This window comes from Candoia aspera, chromosome 1 (genome assembly GCF_035149785.1).
Source record: "Candoia aspera isolate rCanAsp1 chromosome 1, rCanAsp1.hap2, whole genome shotgun sequence".
NCBI lineage: Eukaryota > Metazoa > Chordata > Lepidosauria > Squamata > Boidae > Candoia > Candoia aspera.
In genome coordinates this window covers 179043467-179069165 of record NC_086153.1, presented here as the reverse complement: position 1 = coordinate 179069165, position 25699 = coordinate 179043467, and the positions used below count along the sequence as shown (strand labels likewise).

At 39.7% G+C, this 25699-nt stretch overlaps 2 protein-coding genes across 2 annotated transcripts in view; one reads left to right on the top strand and one right to left on the bottom strand.

Moving 5' to 3' along the window:
- Positions 1–23382, top strand: part of CCDC150 (coiled-coil domain containing 150) — a 31300-nt gene extending 7918 nt beyond the window's left edge. Inside the window, exons 6-28 of the mRNA XM_063304549.1 lie at positions 1053–1121; positions 1463–1579; positions 2657–2786; positions 3973–4016; positions 4266–4358; positions 4990–5097; positions 6471–6595; positions 6787–6961; positions 7296–7355; positions 7971–8060; positions 10015–10149; positions 11657–12016; positions 13316–13444; positions 15780–15949; positions 16245–16335; positions 17003–17172; positions 17549–17675; positions 18128–18322; positions 19703–19771; positions 19861–20001; positions 20212–20298; positions 20568–20681; positions 21946–23382. Of these exons, the coding sequence (XP_063160619.1) occupies positions 1053–1121; positions 1463–1579; positions 2657–2786; positions 3973–4016; positions 4266–4358; positions 4990–5097; positions 6471–6595; positions 6787–6961; positions 7296–7355; positions 7971–8060; positions 10015–10149; positions 11657–12016; positions 13316–13444; positions 15780–15949; positions 16245–16335; positions 17003–17172; positions 17549–17675; positions 18128–18322; positions 19703–19771; positions 19861–20001; positions 20212–20298; positions 20568–20681; positions 21946–22050 (2904 nt within the window). The 3' untranslated portion in view covers positions 22051–23382. The remainder of the gene's footprint in view (positions 1–1052; positions 1122–1462; positions 1580–2656; positions 2787–3972; positions 4017–4265; positions 4359–4989; positions 5098–6470; positions 6596–6786; positions 6962–7295; positions 7356–7970; positions 8061–10014; positions 10150–11656; positions 12017–13315; positions 13445–15779; positions 15950–16244; positions 16336–17002; positions 17173–17548; positions 17676–18127; positions 18323–19702; positions 19772–19860; positions 20002–20211; positions 20299–20567; positions 20682–21945) is intronic.
- A 79-nt stretch (positions 23383–23461) lies between these two features.
- The window catches only part of GTF3C3 (general transcription factor IIIC subunit 3), a 38957-nt gene continuing 36719 nt past the window's right edge, over positions 23462–25699 (bottom strand). Inside the window, exons 18-19 of the mRNA XM_063318045.1 lie at positions 25107–25259; positions 23462–24405 (exon numbers count right to left, since the gene is read on the bottom strand). Of these exons, the coding sequence (XP_063174115.1) occupies positions 24283–24405; positions 25107–25259 (276 nt within the window). The 3' untranslated portion in view covers positions 23462–24282. The remainder of the gene's footprint in view (positions 24406–25106; positions 25260–25699) is intronic.

Genomic DNA, 25699 nt, shown 5'->3' with positions numbered 1-25699 from the left:
GGAGTTTCCCTGCTGTGGAATAACTTATCCTTAGAAAATAAGAGAGTAGTCAGGGATATTGGCAGTGGGTGGACAAAAATGTCAAGATTATGGTTGCAACGGTGTGATCAAAGCTCTGCCTCTTTTTTTATGTGTGTTGCACATGTAACGCATATTAAAATAGGTGGAACTTCAGTTACACCATTGCAGCCATCTTGACTTTTTTGACAACAACAGTGGAGTACAAATAGTCCTCTCTCAATGACCCGAATTGGGACCAGCAACTCTGTTGCTACGCAAAGGGGTTGTTAAGCGAAACATCACATGACCATGCCAACTTACGATAGAAGTTCCAGCAGTCCCAGTTGCAGTCATTAAGCAAATCACCCATGGTCATTAAGCGAGACATCACATGACCACAAGTTGCAACCTCTTGCTGGCTTCCCCATTGACTTTGCTTGTTGGAAGCTGGCTGGGAAGGTAGCAAATGATGATCACGTGGCTGCAGGATGCTGCAACCGTCATAAGTGCGTGATGGTTGCCAAGTGCCCAGATTGCAATCACGTGACCATGGGGATGCTGCGACGGTCGTTAAGTGCATGGATTGCTTATAAGTCACATTTTTCAGCGCTGTTGTAACTTTAAACAGTTGCTAAATGAATGGTTGTTAAGCGAGGACTACCCATAGTCCAAAAGATACATTTTGATTTTTCAGCTAGTAAAAATCTAGCTGTTTCTGAGAGCATTTGGGGATTGAGGCCTGAGTGGGGGCTGCTGGCAATAGCCCTGCTTATTGATTTTACATGCATTTTTAATTCTGTTTGTATTCTGATATCATTCTGTATTGATGGAACCTGTTTGCTAAGTTTCAAGAATGAATTAATGAGAAAGATAGAGATTTGGGTACTAAAAGGGCCTTAGGAAAGTTAAGCTGCATCTCATAAATCCAAACGCCAGACGTTTGTTGGAACTGCAGACAAATAATATCACAGCTAAAGGCTATGAAGAGTCTTTTGAAAAACGTTTGGGCGTTCTGTTACAATTGTTTAAAGGTGCTGTTTTGGTCTTTGTAGAGAGATGTAACTATTGCAGCTGAAGAACTGAGAACAACGAAAGAAAAGATGAACAACGAACTGCAAGAGGTAAGAACAGAAGAAACTTGGAGAGTAGTAATTTTTAAAAAGTGGTGGATAATGCAGGGCTATCAGCGCAAGGGAATGCATGAGTGAAGACTCTTAGAATGTTCTCCAAGAGATGCCATAGAGTTTGGGAAGAAGTTTTCAATCGAAGGGCCAGCATTAATTTTGCAAAGACAAGATAAACCCATTTCAGGCTAAGAACATAGGCTGCATGTCCGTGAGGTATATTCTGTGAGTCTCTATATTGTGATTTACAAAGTGAGACCATTGTTTGTAAGCTACAGGTGACTCCCAGATTTATTCTCCATGTTGCCTTTCTGCTTTACAGTACTTTTTTTTTGCAGATAACAGAAACATTATCCAAGGAGTCCAGCTCACGAGAGTCTTTGGAACAAGCCCAGGTTGTCCTTTTTTATCAGATGCGCGATATGGAAGCAATGGTGGAAAAAGAACGGAAGCAGGTAGTAGATGCCTTTCTGTTAGAATATGACCAAAGAATGTGCTCTGCAGGATGCTGATAGACTAATATTGATGTGTAAGGTTGCAACAGCATACCATTAATGCTGAATATTAAATGACAGTGTTGCTGCTACAACCAGGCTTATTGGAACAATTTACCGATGCAAACATTGATGTATATAAGTGTTCATTTTTTCCCCTATTAAGCAGAATGCTGGATGGGCATATCTAGTGTGCACATGGAAATCTCTATATAGAGTCTACTTGAGAACCTTTCCTTCACCGGCCCTCAACCACCTATATGTTACTCATATTCATGCAGTTTATGAGCATAGTCAGCAAGCTGCAGTTTGGAGAATGTACGCTTTTTTGACCACCAAGAAGCAGCCATAGAACATGAATACTGGATGGTTGTCCAGCATCACAGGCGATAATACCTGGCTAATTTGTCAGATTTTGACAGAGCAGAGGTTATGTAGGCTGCCTCGTGGCAATCACCTGAATTCAATAATGGATGAATTGTATGTCTGTATTCTGTTCTGTCAGTGTGATCCATCAGATACAGTGTTGGAGTCCATCTAAATGATGAGTTTTAGCTCAGCTGTCATTGGAAGTAGGTAGCCATATCTGAGGTGGGCAACAGCTTCCAGTCCCCATTTTGTAGTTTCCCAGATTACACCATCAACATTTGATGACAAATGCAATTATTTTCAGCAGCATGATTTTCAGTACTCCTGCCACCCATCAAAATCCTCCAAACTTTCCCCAAGCCCAAAAAAAAAGCTAAAATTCCTTCCCATGTCTTCCCATGACATCACTACATACCCATTGCTGCCTTTGGATGCTGATTTTTTTAATTATAAAAAATGTAGCCCTGAGCCAGCATTCAAGTCTGCTCTTGAATTATTCTCCAAATTTGTGGGTGTTCCCATCCTGATCCTCAAGGTTAAGAAAGACTCTGTGTGGTAAGTTACTCAACAGAATAATTAAATTTCATTTAGCTTGTTCATTCTTCATATTTTTTAATTGTTTTAGAAAGCCTGTGTTTTACAGACTGCATGTTTCAAATTCCATTACAGGTTCACATTCTGCAGCAGGACTGTAGCAGTCTACGCAGTGATATTCAGCTATCTCAGGAGCGATTGCAGAAGGAAGAAGAGAAGATAGTTCAGTTAGAGCAGGAATGTGTAAATCTTAAAGCTGATCTAGGTATTGGAATCAAAGTATTGGATGTTTTGCATTTTTGAAAGCAACCATATACATGATTTGTCTCTGAAGTAATTAGGAAATTCTAATCATGGCATTAAATGTGTGATGGACTATTCACATACTCTGGTTATCACTTGATGTTCAATGATAGATAGATTAATTAATTAATTAGGAATATCTTTAATTGCTGATTTTTTTTCATGACTTCTCTTAAGCTGTTACTGTTTTTCAAGGTGACAAAGGACCAATGTTGTTGAACCAAGAAAGCACTGGTCTAAGTTCAAGGATAGTTGCATATTGTTTGTCCCTATCCCTATAAGTGGAAAATATGTTGTGAAATCCAAACATAGGAAGGCTCATATATTTAAACAAAAATAAATACTAATCTACATTTAGATTGAAATGAATACAAGAGAATATCTGAGTAAACTGAAAAAATCACACTTTTTAAAAGGTGCAAAATACTATATGGAATTTTGTAAACTGGAACAGCTGAAAAGCATATTAATAGAGCTGTTCTCCAAAGATGCGATATAAAGAGGAAATGCCTCTGCTGCTTTTTTGGAAAGACAATTCATAATATACTTGAAAATTCTTTCATGAAATAAATGAAAAACTGGTTATCAGCCACCCAGTCACAATATTGAAGATCATCTCATCTGCTCTGCTCAATGCTGGAAATCCAGAGGCAGAACATTGTCAAGAAAATATCTAGATTTGGCTGGAGGGTCTTTGAAGGAAGCCCACCATCCTTTTTGTTAACTGATTCCATTGTACGTCTGCTATTACCATACCAAACTTTCAAGCAGCTTAATGATGGAACCAGCTACCTAAAGGATTAGTGGGTTATTTATTGCTGTATATCTTCAAAAAAGCATCTAAGCCACCTGGGGCAGATTTTCATCCACATGAAACCGCATAATCATTCATATAATTAGCTGTAGTTGTCATAGGAAACACCTTGGAGGTGCTCTCACCAGATTAACTTGTAAGTTTAAATCTTTATGCAGAAAAGAACTGCTACTTTAGTTTGCATGAATGCATAATCTGTAGGCAAATCCTGAGTGTGTTGCTTGGAATACAGTAGTTTTGTACCTGTTCTTTTGTTATTAGGAAAGAATACTTGTTAGTGTAAATGGTTAGATGTCTGATTAAAACAGCTAGCTGCATTTTAATTTTTTTCTAGAATCCCGAGACAATACCATTTCCAGGTTAAGTGAAGAAGTGCAAGTAAGTTTAAAAGTAAAATCTTGCAGTGGAATTTAAACATGTTACAAAAATTATTTTTGTAAGTGTATGACTTTAACTACACCTGCAGAAAAGAAGGCTTTTGGCTAATACATAGTTGTGCTGATTTGAACTGGAGAGCACCATTATGTAAAATGCAAGGCATGTTGATGCTTCTAGTTTGCAACCCACTAGGCCTTTCCTGTTCTAAAATACTTTTTCCTAAAGACAAATGATCTTATCTTCCTCTAGACCACACAGCTATCTTTGAACACAGCACAAAACGAGAATACACAGCTTCGATCAGAAATACCTACTTTACAAGAGGTAGCAAGTAAGGCACAGGTAAGAAATATTCCTGTTTTTACAGTCTTGGTTCAAATTACTGGTAGTCCTCGTTTAGTGACCACAGTTGAGACCTGCAACTCAGTCATTAAGCAAAGTGGTTACTAAGTGAAACCACAACTGTGCTTATGATCTTACTTCAGCTTTCCTTCGCTTTACAGACCTGTGAAGGTTGTACATGTGAGGATGGGTCATAAAGTTACTTTTTCATCATTGTTGTAACTGCAAATGGTTGCTAAATGAGGCAGTCCCTAAACGAGGACTACCTGTACATAGAGCAGAAGAGACAAGTGTCTGTAAAATTTGGGTATTTTTTTTTGTGTGTCGTTTTAGTTTGCCTCTGAGAAAGTAGTAGTCAGGTTCTTAGGAAGACTGGGGATGTGTGATTTACTGGCCAGCAGCTGGGGAACGGTCACCACAGAAATTTGCTCCTGAACTGCCCAGGGAACTTCAGGTTCACCTCCTTCCTGCTGGAAACACTGGCCGATATCCCATCACCCAGCTACAAACAAACACCAGAAACTAACTGTGCCTCAAAGATGTACTGTTTTTCAAGGGGTGGAAGCCAGAATTAGCTATCTTATCAGGAAACTTATGTCTATTGCCGTAGAAAATCTGTTTCCTTTTTCAGGTGCTTAATGAGCAGTTGGCTCAGAAGTGCACAGAACTAAGTAATGCTCTTCAAAAAGCTACTGAGGAAAGTGCTCAACTTAGCTCAGATCATCAGGCTGCTCTTCAGGTATGGAGTACATTTTAATATAAGTAAATGTAAGTTGTCTGTTAAAAACAGTAAGTTGTTAGCCTCAGGTGCATGGCCTAGCCTTTATTTATTCATTTCATTTAAATTGATTTACATGGCCACCCATCTCACTAAAGCGACCCTGGTGGCTATGCAGACAAGAATCCAGCAATGTTATGTAATAGATCAACCAGATGGAGTCAGTGTAATAATAGACAAAGAAGAACCTGTTTGTTTGTTTAAATATTTGAGTTTTCAAGAAGTCATTATCAGAATATATTGTTAAACTCTGAGAAGGAGAGAGGGGGAAGCATAGATACGGCTGATGTTCAAGTCCTACCTTGTAGCAGATTACGTTCTTAGATGGAGTGAAAGAGGCTCCAGACATGCAAACTCTTAGGTACAGACCGGAGGCAGACTGCCTCACAAACTTGGTGAAAGAAAAGTCCAGTGAAGAATTGTTGGCTCCTCATTTCTGTTAAAGCCAGGCTATGTTTATTCCTTGTGAAGTGGGAAACTGAAGAGAAATCAGCTGGGCAGTTCTTACATTGGCAGGGTTGGGGAATTTCAAGTGCTGATCTAGTTCATTTTGGAATCTAGTTCATCTTTACATGTCTTTATTTCTTTTCCTGCCTGCTTGCTTAGCAGTGCTTATTTGTTGCTCCAGTGCAGAGGGATTCTGAGCAGCTTCCATTCATTTCCTTCAATAAAAAAATTAAAATAGCAAAACAGTATTAGAAAGATTGCCTGTCAATAACGAAAAAATATTGTGGCCACCGAAGAGCAATAAGCATCCAAACTCATTCAAGTTTCCCTCCCAGAGCTCTCTTAAAAAAATCAAATTTTTAAACTTTTCCTAAAACTCAACAGAATTGGGCTAGTCTGATCTCAGGACGCAAACTATTCTAAAGAAGAGAAGGCTCAACTCTCTTGGCCCTGTAGAAAATCCCCAAGAGAAGAGACCTGGAGCAAGCTTGCCCTGTTCAGTCATTTCGGATGAGCAGGTGCAACGGGGAGCAGGCAGGCCCAAAGACATCAAAGTCCTGAGCCATGAAGCGCTTTGAAGAATACAGCCGGGACCCTGAATTGCACCTGGAAGCCAATCAGTGCAGTTCGGGAAGTAGGAGTGTTAGATGGAAGAACTTTGGTCCTCCTGTCATGGTTGAAGCAGCTGTATCCTGCACCAGTTCAAGCTTCTGGATGGTGTTCAGAGCAGCCCCACACAGAGGACATTGAAATAATCCAAACAGGAGGTGACCAAGGCATGAGCTACTGTGAACAGAGCCTCCCAATTCAGATATGGACATAGCTGGCACAGCAGGTATAACTGACATTTATGAACATGTACATAACAATTTTTTTTCCCCATTAAGGTGGAACAAGAAAAAATGAACCAGAAGCTGCAGGAACAAGACTTGATTTTGGATGCTGCTCGAGCCAGTGTTACGGGAGAGCTGCAGATTGTGCAGAAAGAAAAAGCTCAGCTCCAGAAAGAAATGTGAGGCAGTTGAGAATTGTGTGATTGTTTCCCAAGTGTGCCCTGCTTTCTTTCCTATCCTGCTGTTTTCTGTATCTGTCTCCTTAGTTTAGCACAAGCTATACCTTATACTGCTTTTTACATGGTCTTCTGCAATTTTTGAAGACTGTAAAGGGTAACAGAACTGCCATACACTTGTGTTGATTCTACAGAGAAGTCTTGCAAGCTGAGCACGCTGAATGCAAGCAGAGAGACCTTAAAGAAGAAGTCATTGCCACTGAAAAAAAACTCCTGGAGTCTACAGTTGCCCAGATCCAAAATGAATTGGAGACAGTTCTACAGGAGCGAGATTCTCTGCTGAAGGAGAAAAAGATACTTGAAGAAGAGGTATAGTGGATGTCTGTTGTGTTTTTACTGTAAAACCCACATTTTTGTCAGGCTTAGTGGGACATTAAATGTTCATTAGAGCGAGACAGACTTGTATTTGCAATCTTAGTATGACTTTAAGAAACAAGAAGATGATATTCATTGCTTTGCATAATATCCCAAAATGGCACATACTGACAGTATGTACAAGATTTGAATTGGCTGAGAAGAATAGTTCAGTGCTAGATATTTTTATAAAATCTGCCCCAGAAAATAGCAAGAAAAGAAAAAAAAAGCAGCTTAGATTTTCCTTTGAAGTGTTTGGCTATAAAACTATTTTAATTCTTAATGGCAGTTGCAGAAAACAATACAAGAAACAAGAAGAACAAATGAAAGGTTGGAAGCAGAACTAACAGTAAAAAAGTTATGGCATCATCCACAAATGTTGAGTATTGAGGATCCCATTGGTCAACAGTTAGGTAGATCAACTGGGTTGCAATTCATTGGGTTGTAGATCCAGATTTGGTTGGAATAAGCTTGGAAAGATGGAGGCATCCTTGACTTGGCCTATTACTCTTAGTCTGTATTTATTTCAAGATATCAAACACCTGTTCAGTGAAATAATCCAGTAGGTTCAGATATTTTAGGACTCTTTGTCAACAGTTCATCAAAACTGGATCTTTTTTATGTTACCAAATCCTAGAACTGGCTAAAGATAATGTGGCTGTCAAAACCACGCAGTTTTGAAAAAAAAAAGTATTTTCTAGATAAATGCATGATAACCACAATGCAGCAAAGGTATTATTTAAAGGACTAAGTTGATATTTACAAATGGAAGACTAATAATTTGTCATTATTAGTAATTTTGATGTTAGTGCCTGATGCTGTAGATAACTAGCAATCGTCTGGCTCCCTCTGCTGCTAGAGAAAAATCGAGATCTATTTCATCTACCAGATGGTCCCAACTGTGAACAATTGACTCTATTTTCCAGCACCAGAAATGAAATATGGTCTTTGTTTCTTTTTTAAGTTGGAAATTAATCCTCCGAAAGAGTCAGTGAAAGCACTGGAAGAAGAACATAAGATATTGGAGCAGGAAGCTGCACTGGAGCAACAAAAGGTATGCAACTGACAAAGCACAACATGGCATAAAATATGAAGTTGTTTGATGATCTCTCTTCTCTCCCAATTCTAAAAAATTAACATTCAACAAAAAGGAATATTAAGGGGAAAAAACCCACTATTTTTTGTAGTTTCATTGGAAGCAAAGGTTTGTTTTAATCATATCTGCCATTTTGACAGCATCTATTTCATTGGCTGAGTTCCCCATTTTACTTTTGCATTCAGGACTGGTCTTGTGCCTCAGGCAGTGGATGCAGAGGCAGTGCAGCCTTCCATCCTAGCTGCCTGCTGGCCTGCTTGCAAGCCGCCTGGGACTTGCAACTTCCTGACCGCTTCTCCACTGACTTGGGTGTGGGAGGCCAGAAGGAACTTGCCTTGCCTAACGACCAGAGGATTCAGTTAATGATGGCAACTGGGACTGTAGGGATTGCAGTCACTAAGGGATGCAGTCGCAGTTTACGATTGCATCGCTTAGTGATGGAAATTCCAGTCCCAATTGCCGTCGTAAGTCAAGGACTACCTGTATTAAGCCCATTTGCCCCAACACAAAATGGACTGAACATGTTGCTGTTTATCCCTTCTGGAGATGTTACTGTATCACAGCAGCAGCCTGTAGCCTTCTGTGGCTTGTTTGTTTTGTTTTGTTTAAAGGGTGGCTCTGGATACAGTAAAATTGGCCACCCCTTTAAACCTTGCAGTAACATGACATAAGCTGTTTTCCATGGATTCATCCTGCTGCTGCAGTATTTAAAGCCTAGTCTTGATTCCAAGATAAGAACAGGTGCTGTTCCCTAACTTCACCAGATTCCCAGGCTTAAAATATTATAGCTGCACCAGAGGAAGTGGCTTCTGCAGCACTTCTGGAGCTCTTGAACATTACCTGAAATTTGCCTTTCATTCAGGCTGGGCACTTAATTTCCAACTACTTTTTTTGTTTGAAACGTATTATAAACAGACAGCTTATAGGCCTAGAAACAAAACAAAAAATCGAAGTACAAGGATAGGCTTTGTAGACACAAGTAGATCATTCACATGGAATGGAAACTGTTTAAAAATGACTTGTGTTGTCTAGGAGATGATGGATATTTTCAAATGACAGTGAAGATGCAGAACAGGAAATAAGTAACAGTGAAGATGTACCTAGTTAGGAATAGTGACATTTTAATCACTAAATTGATAATGTCAGAATTGGTACTCTAATCCTATAAATGTGTTTTCTTGGAAATTTCCTGTTACGGGTAGTCCTTGCTTAACAGATGCTAATTGGGAACAGAAACTCCTTGTTAAGCAATGTGGTTGTATGTAAAAACAACCATGTGACTGCACCGCTTAGCAATGGCAGTCCCAGTTGCTGTTGTTAAGTGAGGACCACATTGGTCATTAAGTGAGGACCTCATGTGACCATGATTTGTGACTTCCTGCCAGCTTCCTCACTGGCTTTGCTTGTGGGAAGCCAGCAGGGAAGGTAGCAAATTGCTATCACGACTGTGGGACGCTGTGATGGTTGGAAGTGCGGGCCAGTTGCTGAGCACCCGAAATGTGATGACATGACTGGGGGGGTGCTGTGACAGCCGGAACTTCAAAGACTGGACATAAGTACCACTTGTTCAGCGCTGTCGTAAGTTTTAAATGAGGACCACCTGTAATTTTTGGTGGACTTTACTGAAATGATAGTTCATTTAGGATTGCGATAAGAGTAGAGAGGGTACTCAGTGAGAAACAGGGCACATGCCTAAACATGCAAAAGTATATGCCATCAGGAGGAATAGATGTATTTAAATAGCACAAGAATTGTGTGTTGAGGTATTACAGACCATTTGATTACACCAGTTAGAGTCTGATTTTTTATAAACTTACAGTGTACCTCTAGATTCTACAAGGTTCTGCCCACAACACTGTCTCCAGATATTTTAGAAAACTGTGCGCTGAAAGCCATCTTTCATTTCCCCTAGGTGAGAGTGCAGCAGCTGGAAGAAGAGCTGCAGTCGCTCATATATGTGCAATCAGAAAATAATCAGCTCTGCAAACTGTGTACAGTCCTGAAGATTAAGTATGATCAGGTACTCCAGAACTGTAATAGACATAAAGCATGTATTTTATTGTAACTACCTATAACAATAATACGCCTTAGATTTTGGTTTTGTGCTTTTCTTCTTCTGTGTTTGTTTATTGCATTTATATCCTGCCTTTTCTCTGGCAGCATGTGTGGGGATCCCCTAATTTTATCTTCCTAACAACTGTATAAAATAGGTTGGGTTGAAGAGAGTGAGTGACTGACCTGAAGTCATCCAGTGAGCTCCATGTTCAATGATGATTTAAACCTGGATCTTTCCAGTCCTAATTCAGGATTTACTGTTGTACTTCAGTGCCTCACCAGGTCTCACAGAAGCATACCTTTCTCCAAGCCCCGCAACACTTTTCTGTCAGCCCTCCTTCCAGCAGTGCTTTAGGGAGACTTTGGGCTTTAAAAAGTATTATTCCCCTGCCATTTTAAACTGGTTAAGTGTTCAGTCAGCTGCTCCTAACCTAATAAGTATCTTTTGTTCCTATAAAGATGAAACTCTTTTGGGGCCAAGAAAGTGGGAGTATCATTATGGTTGCCACAAGGGCTAACTCCTTGGACACAAGAAAAAACTTGTGAGGTTGATTTTCCTTTGAGGATGGTTATGTATCAGATCTGAAAGAAGCAAGTTCAGATCTACAACAGGCTCACCATTTGTGTACTTCAGAGGTCTAAATGCATCTCCAGTTCCCACTTTTAGGCCCATCTGCAACATAAGCTGTGCTTGGAATTATATTTGTTTCTGTGTTTTTTAAGACTTTAAATGCTACACCACAAAATATAGATACATTATACATAGTTACATAATCATTTGTATTATCATACATTTTTTCCCCACTGGCTGGAATCATACACCATATAGTACTAAATTAATACACATATTGTTAGTTTTGGCTTAGGTAATTTTTGAATTGGAATAATGAATAAGTAATAACTTTAGAGCATTAAGACACATTTTGGAGCAATAGGTTGGTGGCTTACTGATTTTACTTTACACAAAAGAATTAAGAGACACAAGTTTGATATCAGGACTCAAAATAAGGACCTAGTAATACCAGCATTTTAACCTCCCAGGACACACCATTGAAGATCTTGAATGTCACCATTTTGGAAAAAAGAATAAACAGTTAAATTTAATCCTACTTGCCAATCTGTACAGCTCTTTCACCTTGTTGGTGTATGACAGAAACTGGATTGGTGAAGTATTACACTGCTTAATGCACATTCTGACCGAAGGGGAGGAGTCTCATGACATCACAAACGGAACAGAGTGACGTCCCAGCATGTCTGTGATATGGGAGAGAAGATGCTGCTTTACCTTTGAATAAGAGGGGCTGTTGAACATAGAACCTTTCAACAGCCACCGGTGGGGAGAGGGAACAAATCAGATTTAAAATGGCTCCCTTCAGACCTTAGTCATGTAATAGCCTTCTACAATAATATGTAGGTGGGAATAAGAATCTGTACTTGAAAATGGACACCGCTCTTTTCAGACCTGATCTGCCTTCTCCAGGATTTTTATTCCTCCTTAGGCCACAACATTTATAGTGAAAATGCCTCTTAAAAAAAGAAAGTCTTCTGAACATTGCTGGCAGCAGAAGCCCAGTGACCATTTTAGGTCATGCCTGGCCTGTAATGTAAAGGGCAACCTGGAACTCGGGGAACGAGCTTCAGCCCTGTATTCCCCCACGCGTAGAGTTCGTTTTGTGACTGATCTGACTGGAAGGGAGTCTGCCTCTGACTGTGGTGATAATCACAGAGCCTCTTCGCATACTTCCTTCAGAGTTGTCAAGGCTGTGGATGAAAAGCTGGAACGAAAAAGGAAAATCAGTGGCTGCAAACAATTAGAAACTGATTGGGATGTAGCTAGCGAGCAAACAGATCTCCAGAGGGTGAGTTTAAAACCATAGCATGCTGGAAGAGGGTATCAACCAATCAGGCATGTAGGAATAGGGAGGCGCAGATTCTAATTTTCTCTTCGGCATGGAAGCCAGCTGGGTGCATTGGGTCAGCCACTCTCTCTCGGCCCTAGACTGAGAAGTCAAAAAATAACTGACCTGCACTGGAGCTGTGCATGTGTGCGTGCACGTGTATGTACACATTCATATATTCTTATTCAGACCCGATCATTGAAATACAACCTGGCTCATTTCAGTCTCTCTCTGTCTACCCCACTCCCCCCACACACAATATACATGTAGTGTATGATTCAGAAATTTGATTTCAAAATTCTGTCTAAGGTAATAATGTAATAAAAAATATCACAATAACAATATGAAGGTGACAATTGTATTTTGCCTGGAATTTGAGAAGTTAAAAGTGTTACATTAAGAGCCAAGAGTATTAAGGAGACAAATCTTATGTCATTCAGCTGTGAAACTAGAAGGCAATTTGACCTGTTAAAAGTTCACGTTTAAAGAAGTGTTATGTCAAGCTCACCCTGAAACCAGGGAGTTTGTGTTTATTAAAGAAAGAAATCTGGTTCTACTTAAATTGGAATAGGAAGTTGGTTCCATTGCTAAGTTTTATCTTTACTCTGAGCTTTACTTTGTGCTTTATATGTTACCTTATAATTCTATTTGGCATTGTTACTGTTTATCTTACAGTCAGTTCTATAAGAAAGAATACTGTACTATGGGCAGCGAGTAGAAATAATGGGGCAGTTTACTATTATATTGCACTCTGGTATTTGGTGCAATGTTCCTATTACTACCTGCCTTTTAAATGCACTACTGTATATTTTGTGTCAGTAAGTGGTCTCTATCTCCTTTGTGCTTTGGCATCTTTTCTGATCAAAATAAAAGTGGGGGGGAGTACTCTCTTTTGCTCTCAGCTTCATTTTATGGTCAGATTAGGTGGGGGAGTTCATTTCCTAATATTAATGATAAGATTAAGTGTCTTGAAAAATTATTGTACCTCGGTCACTAATCATTTCTTTCAAGCGATGCATCCACCATCCAACATACTCTGTGACTCATGGATCCATGTGGAATGGTAACTAGTTCTGAATGGGAGGAGATGGGCGGGGACAAATAGAATAAAATAAATAAATAAATATTCTAGTCTTTCTGTATTGTCTACTTACTGATTTATTTGCACATGATTGAGGATGCTGGATAACATTTTTTTCCCTAGAGACTAGTTCCTGGCATTTAGACAAATAACGTTCTCCTCTCTCTCTCCCATAAAAGACACGGTCTCTCCTTGTCTGTAGAGAGAAGGCTTTTTCTGGGTCAGTCAAATCCTGTGATGCAGCATTAAGAGAGAACCAGAAGCTCAGAGAGCAAATAGGTGCCACTGAAGAAAGAGAGAAGCGCAAGGTAACGCAAGACGGGGAAAGAGACATCTCAGCTTTTTCTAAATTCCTCAGCTAAGTAAAACGTGTTGATGTTTCTGTTGAGCATCTTCATAAAGACTTGGGTGGATTATGTGATCTGTTGGTTATTCTCACTGCTGTTTCAAATGTTCTGATCGCTACATATTAGATACTAGGAGAAGTGAGGAGCAAGCCCTTTGCTGCTCTGTTTTTCACCCCAGGGCCTCAAGGGTAGGTAGCACAACAGATTAGTGTTGACTGTCATTTGATAGTTGTGAGAAAAATTAGCTAGCAAGGTGCTTTTTCAGAATTTTTTTTTCATTAAAACTTCCTCAGGATGGAATAGAATGAATGATTGCATCTGATCAGAAAAGTTCTTCCCACTTCACAACAGAGTGAGTGTTTCAGTTTATTAAATTTCCTGAGGCACTTAACTAACAGACCTTAAAAAGAATAAAGAGAGCTAATTTCTAATCTACAGATTAAGTAAAGTAAATCTGTAGATTAGAAATCAGCTCTCTTTATTCTTTCTAAGTTAAGGTAGCAGCAGCAGCAACACATATCTCCCTGGAAAGAACAAGAAAAGTCTAGTCAGTCCAAATTATATTCTTGCCACCATGATCTTTTTTCTGTTTCTGAAGCATTGTTAAAATCACTGCAATGCAGCCAAATACTGTGCTGTTTACAATTTTTGTACTATACAAACACCCATGTACTCATACAATCACAGTGCAACAACCGAAATGCCCCAACAACAATTCTGCCTCGTGCCCCAGGCTCAACCAGCAGCAAAATGCATCACAAGCCACATCAGAAAAAAGCAATCACAAACACATGAAAACCTCAAGTCAGAAACAGTTAAGTAAAGAAATGGAGGCTTACTAGCCCAGAACCACCCAGATTAGTGTAGGAGAGGGCAGTCCTAGAAATGGCAATTATAAGTAAGTGTGTACCAGACAAGAACAAAACTCACTGACAGTCCCAAAGGAAATAAAAATTTTGGTCTAGGCATTTTAAAAAGTTAACAGTAGACCAAAGAGCATGGCTAAATAGCCAAATCTTAATCAACTAGCCGAAGACTTTGTCCTTTTTGAAGGCAGCTGTGTTGGCTTATTGCACATGTCGAGAGTGCACTCACACACCACACCCAAACTCTGACAACAACCGTACACTGTATTAGTAACCTTTTCACAGCCTCAGCACTACATCAGCAACAGATGCGCAAGAATACTTTTTTTTTCCTTGCAGGCTACACCCGCCCTTATGAAGTCTTAACTTCCACATAATGAATCTTTTAAAAACAGCTGGAACTTTCCAGGCAGGCAGTGCCTAAAGCTACAAGCAGCCCTTTGTGCTTTGCTTGGGATGGACTCTACTCTGCTGGGTTGGCCATCTCTCAGTCACCCAGCCCAGCCTTAACCAAAGGAATAGCAGGGATAGGACCATGCTGATTAAAAACAAAACAATCACATGTCTCAACACAAAAGTCCAGTTGCAACCCTTGAAACAGTTCAAAATGACTGAGTTTTATTCCAAGATCAAAATTGACCCACAGTACTTGTTTTATGCCAAGCCAGTTGAAATTCTGGGGTAACCTCCAGTACCATCATCACAGGCCACTAGCTCCCATACCACCAATTGGGAGCCACTGCACTAGGCCATATGGATGAATAGATTTGTGAACAGAGTGGTTCCAAGATTCATTTACTCCTTCATTTGCCACACCACAGTATCTCAATTCGATTGATCCTCAGGCCACATTCTTACTAAGCCCATGATCCTGAATACCATCTTCCCATTCCACTGTGATGTAATAGTTAAGGTGACAGAATCCCATTGGTGAGGCTCAGACTCAGGTCTACCTGAGTCCCTTCATCTTACTCCAAATGCCAAGATTTTTTTTTCTTGCTTTTTCTTTTTCCAGATGATGATGATCCGTTACACTGCCCCTTACTTTTGTCTTAATTTCACTTATAAAATAATAAATAAAAAATCTGCCATCAGTCAGGGAAATTCCCAGGTTTTGAGGAGAAACTGACCTTAAGCCTGGATGATATACCTTTGTCTGATGTCATTTCCTTATCTGAAAGTCTCCAGAGAACTGTTGAAAAGTGGAATCTGTAATTCAGTGGTAGAACATACGCATTGTGCCTAGATTTAATCTGTGGCACTCCTTTGTTCACTCTCCAAATGGAGTTAGAAAAGACTATTAGCAGTTTGAGATCCTTCAACTGGGACCTTCTGCTTATAAAACTTGTGCTCTGTCCTTGAGCTATGCCTGGGACATAAAAAACCAATTGTTTGGCCAGCCGCTCATTGCTTGTCATGTTGTTCTGCAGCTGGCAAATCTACAACACAAGCTGGAATCATCAAAGGAAGATAACATCAAAATGACCGCAATGCTAGAAAATGTGTTGGCTTCTCATAACAAGATGCAGTTAGCTCTGGAAAAGGTGCGAACTGAATTGGGGCACAAAGATTCTGAGATTGCTGGCTTGAAGAAAGATAGGTAAATGAGCTTGCCATCCCCCCACTTTGTATGTTGCTCAGTATGGCCAACTGAACATTTTTATTTGCATGACAGAATACTATTAGTCTCTGCCTTGAAAAAAGTCAAATGTACAATATCAGGATTTGTTAAGACATGTTCCAAGAGATTCCATTTCTACAAATGTGGGTTTGTTAAAAATATCTTCTCTGAAATACTAGGCAATGGCTGAGATTGTTTTGCTAATTAAAGAAGCAGCAGCAGCACATTCCCTCCGTACACCTATTCTTTGGGCTCTTTTTCTTCTCGTATGCAGGGCCCAGACACAGCAGAGGATTCAAGAACTGGAAGCGGAGCTGGAGGAATGTCAGGGCAAGCAGGTTTTGGACTCCCAGCGCAATGCAAAGGTAAAAAAAGAGGCAGCTTCCAGTGACCAAGATAGGCAGTCTGTTCATTCTGGGATTTCTGACATCCTCAGTAACAGAAATGCAATTCTCTGTTGATGAAGTATTGATGTAATTTGGCTGAAATGGAAGGATCTTTTAGCTGTGACGACTGTTTGTGTTGCCACTGGCAGGGTGAGGTTCATAGCAGGACAAGGTGGATGACATTGATTGTAATAAAGAGGTCCCCAGCCCCTCAGGCCTGAAGTTTGGGGAGGGTATTGTAGGCATGGGAGGGCCATGCCCATTCAAAAAATGGCTGCCACAGCAAATGCAAAACACCCTGATTTACCAGAATGCCACCTGCCACACTTTCTGGCCACCCCTCTCTTCCACAGGATGCTCTCAATTATTTCTACTTACCTTTTTAATCTTTCTTGAATAGGAGGGCACAGCCATCTATTTTTTTTTTATTTTCTCAGAAGGCTTATGGGGCTTTGGGGGGCTGAGAGGTAATCCTAGAAATAAAAATTACTGGAGTCTAATGGTTTACACTGCAGTATGCCAAACCGAAGCACTTTTAAAGTATAAAATCCAGGAAGGGCCGAAAGCCTGGCAGATATTGGCCTTTGTAATATTAGGCTGCATTTCCCATAATTGTTGCCGCCATGTGCTTTCTTCCCCACGAAAGATGAAATCACTTCGCAATGCCCTGGAAGCCTCCAAAATGGACAAGAAGAAACTTGTCCAAACTTTAGAGCAAACCCTGCAGACCAATAGTGCCCTGCAAAGCAAACTCTTGCTTGTTCAAGATGAGTTGGAAAGCAAAGCAGCAGAAGGCCAGCAATTAATGGAATGCAGGTAAGATTTTGTTTACTTACCTGCGCATTCCTACAGTGTTCTTTCCCATTGCTCTGTGGAGTCTCTAGGTGATGTACTGTACAATGTCATAAAGCTAATTCAACAAAATTAATTTTTACAATCTGATTATAAACAGAAACCTGTTGTGGCCAGTGATACTGCTAAGTAATCCCCAGAGGTCCTCCCCAAAAGCCCAATTACCCCAAACTTTCAGAAGTCTGCCTTTGCCTTGGAGGGAGTGACAAAAAACAAAGTGAATAGAACAGAAAATCTAGCGTACGTTTTGGAAGACGCTCTTTTGCCTGTTTGAGGATTGTACTTTCAGAACTGAAGATGGGAATGATGTCCTGTAATAACTGCTTTTCCCTCCCTGAAGGGACCAGCTCATTGAAGAAACCAAGAGGGAGACCAAGTTCTATACAGATCGCCTTGAGACTCTGAAGAAACAGTTTCAGACTGAACGAGAAGTAGCGAAGAAAGCAGCCCATAAAGAATCAGCCGAGGTGAGGAAAGGGAAGTGAGTTCTCTGCTCCGATAAGGAATAAAATAATGATCCTCTGTCTCCACTGCATGCTAGTGACATTAACGTGCTTCCTTTGGAATTCCTATCAGTGGTGAAAGTGGTGTTAAGAAAAGTTTAGTTAAGCCTGGCTTATTTCTACCCATTCCTTAGTAAGGAGAGGCCACAGACTGAACCAGAATCTTCTGCATGCCAGTCATGAGTGATGGATCTAATCCCCCTAACAGAAAGTCTACAATTTGAGGAGAGGTTCCTAATACCCTAAAGAAGGTTTATATCCCTAAACCAAGAAGCCAGACAAAAATTACGCTCCAAGTAGGAAACCAAGATCTGTGAACTCTTGGGGTGATGGGGGCAAAGTAAGAATTCAGACGCGGCCTTCAATTGCTGCATTTTCCAGATGAGTATGAATTGACCCTGTTCTCTACCCGGTAGTTCAAAAAAGCTCTTGAAGAGGCTTGCTGTAAAACTAGCGAAATACTACGCTGTAACAAAGAACTGCGGGCAAAAGTGAAGGAACTGGAATCCACATTGAGTAGTCAGAAGGAAAAGGTAAAAAGGCAGAAAATATTGATCACCCAGTACTTCAACTCCAAGACCAATAATACACAAAATGCAGAGAAAATCAAGGTAAGTTGATGGGTTGGGGTGCATCTTCTTTGCCTTCTTTGCAAATAGTTTTGTATAGCCTGCTTCTGCCTTTGCTGCAACTGTTATCAGTGGGACATACGTAGAGTCAGAATGGAGATTTTAGAAAAAGCAGAAAAAAGTGATCTGGATGCAAAATCTCTCTATCTGTGAAATGTCTGGTTGTATAGTAGTGCTGCAATGAGACAAGACTTAAGTTTTTTAAAGACAGAAAGTGTGCATTTTCTCCCCATAGGGGATTTAGATTATTAAAGCCATTCGTTCGTTCATTCATTCATTCATTCATTCATCATATTTTATCACTGCCCATCTCCCCACAAATCATGGTTTCCTGCAGAGCTTAGGAAACCTGGCAGTACTGTGACAGCCTGAAAGGATAAATGAGTAGGTGTGCCCTGCTCACTGTGAGCAAAACTAAAAATTTCACTGGAGTTAGGGTAGGGCAAGGAATCCATATACCAGTTAGTTCTAATAACTAAATTTTAATTGATTATATCACAGCGGTTTTCCAGTGCTGCTGTACTGCAACTGATTGCTGGTGGCTGATGCAGGCACAGTGGACAACAAAGCCTGGAGCAAGTTTTGACAACGTTTCTGCTTTCTCTGGGCCATCCTGGTCAGGATAACAATAATATTGGCAGCCTCCCTCTAATTTCCTCACAACCCCTGGAGGGAGGGGCCTTCCCAACATTGGAGCCTATTTTATGATTTGGTTCAAAGTTTCAGAACTTAGGAAACTTGTATTGAGTAAGTGGCAGAATTTGAAACAGCATTATTCCTATCGCGGATTTCTTTTCAGAATTGCTGCTTGTTTGGAATAGTTCAGGTGAAGTGGTAAATGGGGACAAGTGGCGATGAGGAAAGGTGCTTAGGTCTGTCATGGCAGCCCTTGAATTCTGTGCCTTTAATGTCTTGTAGCACCACAGTGGAAGCAGCACTAGTGGGAAAGGTTCCCAGCTATGCAGCTACTAAAGGCTCACGGGCTCTTATCCTACAGAAAAGGTCTTGACAGTCCTAGATATGGTAGGGCCAATGCAGAGCAATAATGAGATTTTTCGTCCAGGTTTCTGTGCCACCTTTATTTTTTATTATTTTTGAGGACGGGCTAGAAGACAGCCCTGGGAGAAGTATTTTATTTTTTCAGCTTTTGCTACTGGGTTCTTCACTTTGGGGTAGCCATTGTAAAATGGAAATACCTGCCGCTTGCTTCTTTTTGCAACAGCCTGAAAACAGGAGGAGTACTTTGGAGGTTCTGGAGTCTGTTGGGAGAGAGCAGACACTGTCATTTAGTATAGGTGTACTCTGACACAGTAGACTGATGCCTCTGGGTGCTTTCCTCTCACTGTTGTGAAATACTTTCAGGAGATTGAATTGGAACTGAGGCAAATGGAAGAGCTGAAGGAACTATACCAGAAGAAAAACTATGAGCAGGTAGCATCTATACTTTTATAGCAGGTTAAGTATTGACTAAACTAAAATGCTTGCATGTGATCATGGAGTCTGGTTCTTCTCATGTCTAGTCCCTCAGTATCAAAGAATTTGCCACCGAATTAACAAGTCTACAAAGTGAGATGCAGCAACTGGCCAAAAATCAACAATTGATGGAAAATCAGCTGGAAGAAGAAAGGAAACAACGGAAACAGCTTGAGGAAGAGTGCCAGGTAATCCCCCTTTGAGCTCAAAGTTTATGGCAATGGAGCATCCTAGTATTTTGGCTATAGCGGCAGCTAGTCACATGTCTAATATTCGTTTTTTCGTCCTTTTGCTTGATAGAAAACAGTATCTGTTATGACTAATCTGGAGTCATATTGAAATTAGTGTAGAAGAATAAATAATTGTAGTCTGATTTGTATTTTTGTCTGTTCCTTTAGACTTTGGAAGACACCATTAGACAGCTCAAGAAATGCAAGGAGGCTACTGAAGAGAAACTAAAAGAAGCCAGCATTGAGTCTGAACAGGTAGATACAGAGCCAAAGGGAAGAATCCTGGGGCAGAGTTGTTATTTTGCTTCGAGCTATAATATTTGGAAAGGTGTTCGTTTTACAGATTAAAACTGGCTTGGCATTTCTGAACTTCTCACTACTTGAAGTAAGAGCTTATTTTATGATTTGGTCTGAAGTTGCAGAACTTAATGCATCAGTTACTGATGTGGAGGCCTAGGAAAAAGTCACCCCTTTTTATAATCAATAAACAGTAGTTCATTTCTGATATCCTTTCTCTGCCCTAGATATCTGCTAACCTGGAAGAAGCTCATCACTGGTTCAAGTCCAAGTTTGATAGTTTGCAGCGGGAGCTAGTCAAAAACCAGAAACGGGGGCTGGATGAGCGAAGTGAAGAAGAGGTCAGTACTGAAACAATGTCCACAAATGGAATACTTGCTGTTTATCTCATGTCACAGTATATGATGCCACTTGAGGGCACAGCTGACTTCGCACATCAAGCTAAGCCATAATATGGCTTGTCTGGTCTTGACTTCATGTTCTGTGAACTCAGCCATTTTAGTGTAAAACTGATTCATGCCTTAGTGTGTTGCTATGCCATATGATAAAAAAAAAAAAGCTAACTACAGTATATTCAATCAAACAAGGGTGAACAAACCACATTAGCACAGTATGCAAATCCAGTCTAGGACTGTACCCAGAGGTGACCTACAGTAGGCACAACTGTTAGCTGCCCAGAGTCACTGGTCTGAGATGGGCAGCTATATAAATTGAATGAATGAATGAATGAACTATCAGTAACTGTTAAAATTCAGTGCTGGTTGTTGCGAAGAAGACTGGAAAACCTACTTCTGCTAAAGAGATACACAAAAGATAGGGAACACTGAAGGATTCACCAGAAGTAGGCTTGCCTTCTTTATATTTCCAGCTGATCATAAGGGCTGCCTGAGGGAGGCAATGCAACAGATGCAGCTTTCATAACCCAAGAATGGAATTGCACACTGTTGACATTTGACTTCTCAGGTCTCTTCAAAAGCTACAGCTTCAAGGGGAGAAAAAAAATCTGACCTCTAATTTGGAGCATTTGCTATATTTGATCATCACTCATACATGAAACAAGAGAAGAAAACTGAGTACCTATCAGTTGTAGTTTAACAAATGTGTGAAATTTATTTCTTGGAACATCCTCCCCTTATCTGAGACTGCTTCAAAAATCTGGAGTTGGGGTTAGGGTCAACCTTGTACTTTTAAGACTTGAAGGATAATATGAGACATGACTTACAGGGCTAGAGGAAAAAGTTGGCAAAATTGCAAATCATGCCTTTATATGAGCCATGGTTCCATTTGCTCATATTATTTTGTTCTAACCAATTGTTTCTTCAACTTCCTTAAAAAATCCAACTTAAGGTGTAATTCAAATTTCAGATACAGCTGTTTTAAAGAAAAAATATTCTGAAAACTTGGAATGATAAGTGCTTAGTTTTTCACAAGACTGTTCACTGCAGGGATCCACTAACCAGATTTTTGGATCTCAAATGCTTGTAAATGTTAGTTTCAGCAGATACATATTTCAGCTTGGTCAGATTAGAATCAAAGCCTGAGGTCCTCACTAGATTTGACATTTTTCTGATAATTCTCAGCTTTGACAAAATGTTCTATTAACAGAATACACCAGTGAAGATCCCTAGCCAGGTCTGCCTAAAGCGGTGGGAGACCAAAAATCATCTGAAGTTCATCTCCAGGAAGTATTTAACAGAACAAAATAATTGATGACCTGCTTATCCAGGAGGTTCCAGGCTGTAAGAGATGACCCTGCACCTGTGAACACCATGGCTCAGATCCAGGGCCCCACTAATGGTGATCATAGCTGGAAGAAGCCAAAGGGCAGATCATTTCATGTGATCATCCACATACTGATGTTAGCAGAGGAGATCCTCTATGAACTAGGAATGCTCTACACTAATGAAGAAAAGTCCTTAAGTAGTAGGCTTCAACTACCAAGTCTTAAGAATGCCTCTGTGGAACTTTTCAGTCCGGAAAACTTCAAGTTTTATTAAAAATAAATTATGTGCCCCAATCCTAAGATCTTCCTGAGCAAATAACTTCCACTTTCAAAGCTACACATAGGATGCAAATCTACACAGGGGATAAGTGTACAGAATCAGCCGTGTTACTCTATATACACACTATATGCTGTGATATGCCTAATATAAAATTACCAGTTATGCTTTATTTGCAATTCAAGAAAGGAAAACGATTTGGCTTTCTTTCTTTCTTTCTTTCTAAGTGGCAGCTCTGAAGCCTTGACCAGGCTAATTTGTAGATGAGGCTGGCCCCCAAATATGCCTTCCTATACAGGATATTTTTCACAAAGGGGAGTCTTCATCAGCCTTCTCAATACAAGGCATAGTTTTGAATAAATACATCACCTCCTGAGATAAACTCTCATGAGAGAAAAGATGACAGAAATACTTTCCATAACTACTAAAACTATAGTAACAAAATTCAAAATTGAATCAACTATTTTTTAAACAAAAAATGTTCCATTATCTGCTCTTACCTGCTTTTTCATAATTCTCACCAGTCATTATTTATCTGGGAATTGAACTGTTCAATATCAGCTAAGAAAACAATATAAAAGCCAGAAAGTTAGCCTTTTATATCATTGGCGATTTTTATATTTATATACATGAACTAAAAAAAAATCAGTGTTTCATTAAAAATAATCATTAAACAAGTAGGTCATTTGACAATTCACTGAACTAGAAAATATTTGCTCAGGCCTCCAAATGAAAGCCTTACAGAGAATCATTTCACAAACATCAAAGCAACTGGCCTGGCCAACAATTTTCACCCTAAATCACCCTTCCCTTACCTCAGTGTCCTCCAGACTTCTCAGCTATGATCCTGGTAACTGGGTTGCAGCAATAGAACTCTCAAGGGAATCCAGATTGAAGAAGGATACCATAAATCATGGATAAGTGTGTTACATTTCTGAACTTTCTCTGTTCTAGATAACTGCTATATGGCAAATAAGCCTGCTATATATCTTGTAGGGGTGTGGGGGGTGTTTTTAAGAATAAAACATCTACTTTTCTACAACAGTTGCAGTTGGTATTTTGCTGTTCTAAAGATGAGAGCACAATTATTCCTCTTCTTAAGCTATAAAACATTAAGAGTCAATACAGTTTATTTTTCTTAGGAAAGGGAATATAATATGACATAGAGAATAGGTAAATTAGACCTTGCCACATCTTTATAATGAATTCATTTTCTATGGGTTGTCAAAAGTAAAGAACTAGAATGTGGTCTAAAGAAGTTGAATTTGGCCTTTGTTTCATTTTTATCATATCCCGAAATTAACATCGAACTCTCCAGAAAACAGTAAAAGATACTTTCTCTTCTCTATCCTTTTTAAATAAGAAAAATACACCTAACAGTTTGGGTGTTCACTTCTTCCCAGTGAAGAAGCAGGCGTTGCTATGCATTTGCCATTCCTGTAAATTTGCCATTTGTCTACTCTAACAGAACGAGAGACATGAAAATCCCAACCTCGGCCTAAACATTGGGTTTTGTAAAGGTAAAGTAACAGCCATACTTTTGCTAGTGTAAGTTTTGTATATCAGAAAGCTCTGAATGTTCTTGGTTCCTGTAAGTATAAATTCCAAAGTTTACACATTCAAAACATACAATACAGGTTGTAGGGTTAGGTTAAGTTTCACAGAGGAAGGCAGCTCAACCTCCAACTCTATCAAGGAATTTCTTAGTCGTCTTCTATTATTCCCCATTCAGTTTTCAGAGAATCAGAGTGTTGAATTACATAACCAAAAGGCTGCAATCAGTTCATGGTCTCTCTGTTTTGACAGTTCTTCCATCAGTCTCTTCCAAGTCTCCCCATGAAAAGTAAGAAGCAGAAGTTGTTTATGGAGCTGCTCTTCCTTTAGAAGTAAGGAAAGGAATTCACCTCACTGACTAAGGGTTCTTCAGCTGCTAGCTTTGTCCTCATACAGTTCCATATGTGTACAGCAGCTTGCGAGCCATTCGAATATTTCCACTGCTCTGATAGATGAGTGACAAATTGAAAGCAATATCTTTTTGTAAGTCTGTCTGGTCAGCTTCTATTCCCTAGTTTAGGGGAGAAAAATCTATTTTAGCAATTCACAAAAAAGCTTTTTTTCCTAGAATCATCCAAATCTTTTATTTTTATTTTATATATATTTATATGTATATATGCAGAGTGGAATGTAATATGGCAATTACATTTTCAGGAATATTTTTTCTAAAACAAACATCATAACTAGGGGCAAACCTTTTACCCAAGCACATTGCAAAATTGATTATATTCTGCTTCACTTTTTCAGAAGTTTCAAATGGCATGTGACTGCACTTGGAACAGTAGTAAAATATGATGGTTTTAGTTATGATTTTCTTAAGTTCCAGGGCAGAGTTTGGAATCATAAACGCTTTGGGATAGGACCAAGAAAGCAAAACAGGTTCCCTCCAGGGGTTTTGGGGAAATGGTCATCAGCACTATCAGAAAAGCAATAAATGTTTAGATGTGAAAGAGAAGGAAATTAGCACTAGACACGAATGGCATAAATTGAAACTGCCAGATGATGGTGGGAGATCTGACACAGCTGGAGGAGCAGCTTGTCAAATGCTGATCTGTTGTTCTTGCTTTTCATCAAGAAGCTCATGAGAGAGTTGACATTCACTTTACTTTTAATTCTCACATGTTTAGATTGGTACACCTTTGCACAACCCTCCTAAGATGCCAAAATAGATATGCATATTCTGTCCTAAGGAAATGCTGTTCCATACAATACCTCTAGGACCAATGGAGGTAGTTCCAGTGCCTTTTTGTAATAGTGAATAGCAAGATGTACTAATCCCAGTTGATGAAGGGCACGTCCTAAGTTGTAAAAAGATTCTTGGCAACAACCACGAAGACTCAGGTACCGTTGCAGGAATGAAAAACCCTAAATACAAAAGGAAAACTCTGCTAATACAAAAATAAAAAATTACAGGTAACAATTAAGATGTCAGAAATGATATTGTCAGACTTAAATCCGCATCTGGCCACCATTAAATGCAGTAAAATATCTTGCTTCAATACTATTATTATTTATTAAATGTGTATGCCACCTGACTCCAACAACTCTGGCTCACAAGTAAAAACATTTTTAAATACAGTTAGAAACAAAAATTAAAAAATGAGAGATAGCAAAGATGACAGAAACCAGACAGGAATGGTAAAAAAGAAACAGATCCATACAATCCAAGGGAACATCACTCACCCCTGGTATAGACTGCAAGCCCTTTTGAAACGCAAGTAGAGTGGGAGACATCCAGACCTCAAGGAGACCCTCATTCTAGAGGGCAGGTGCTGTGACAAAGAAGGTGCACTTCCAGGGTCTGG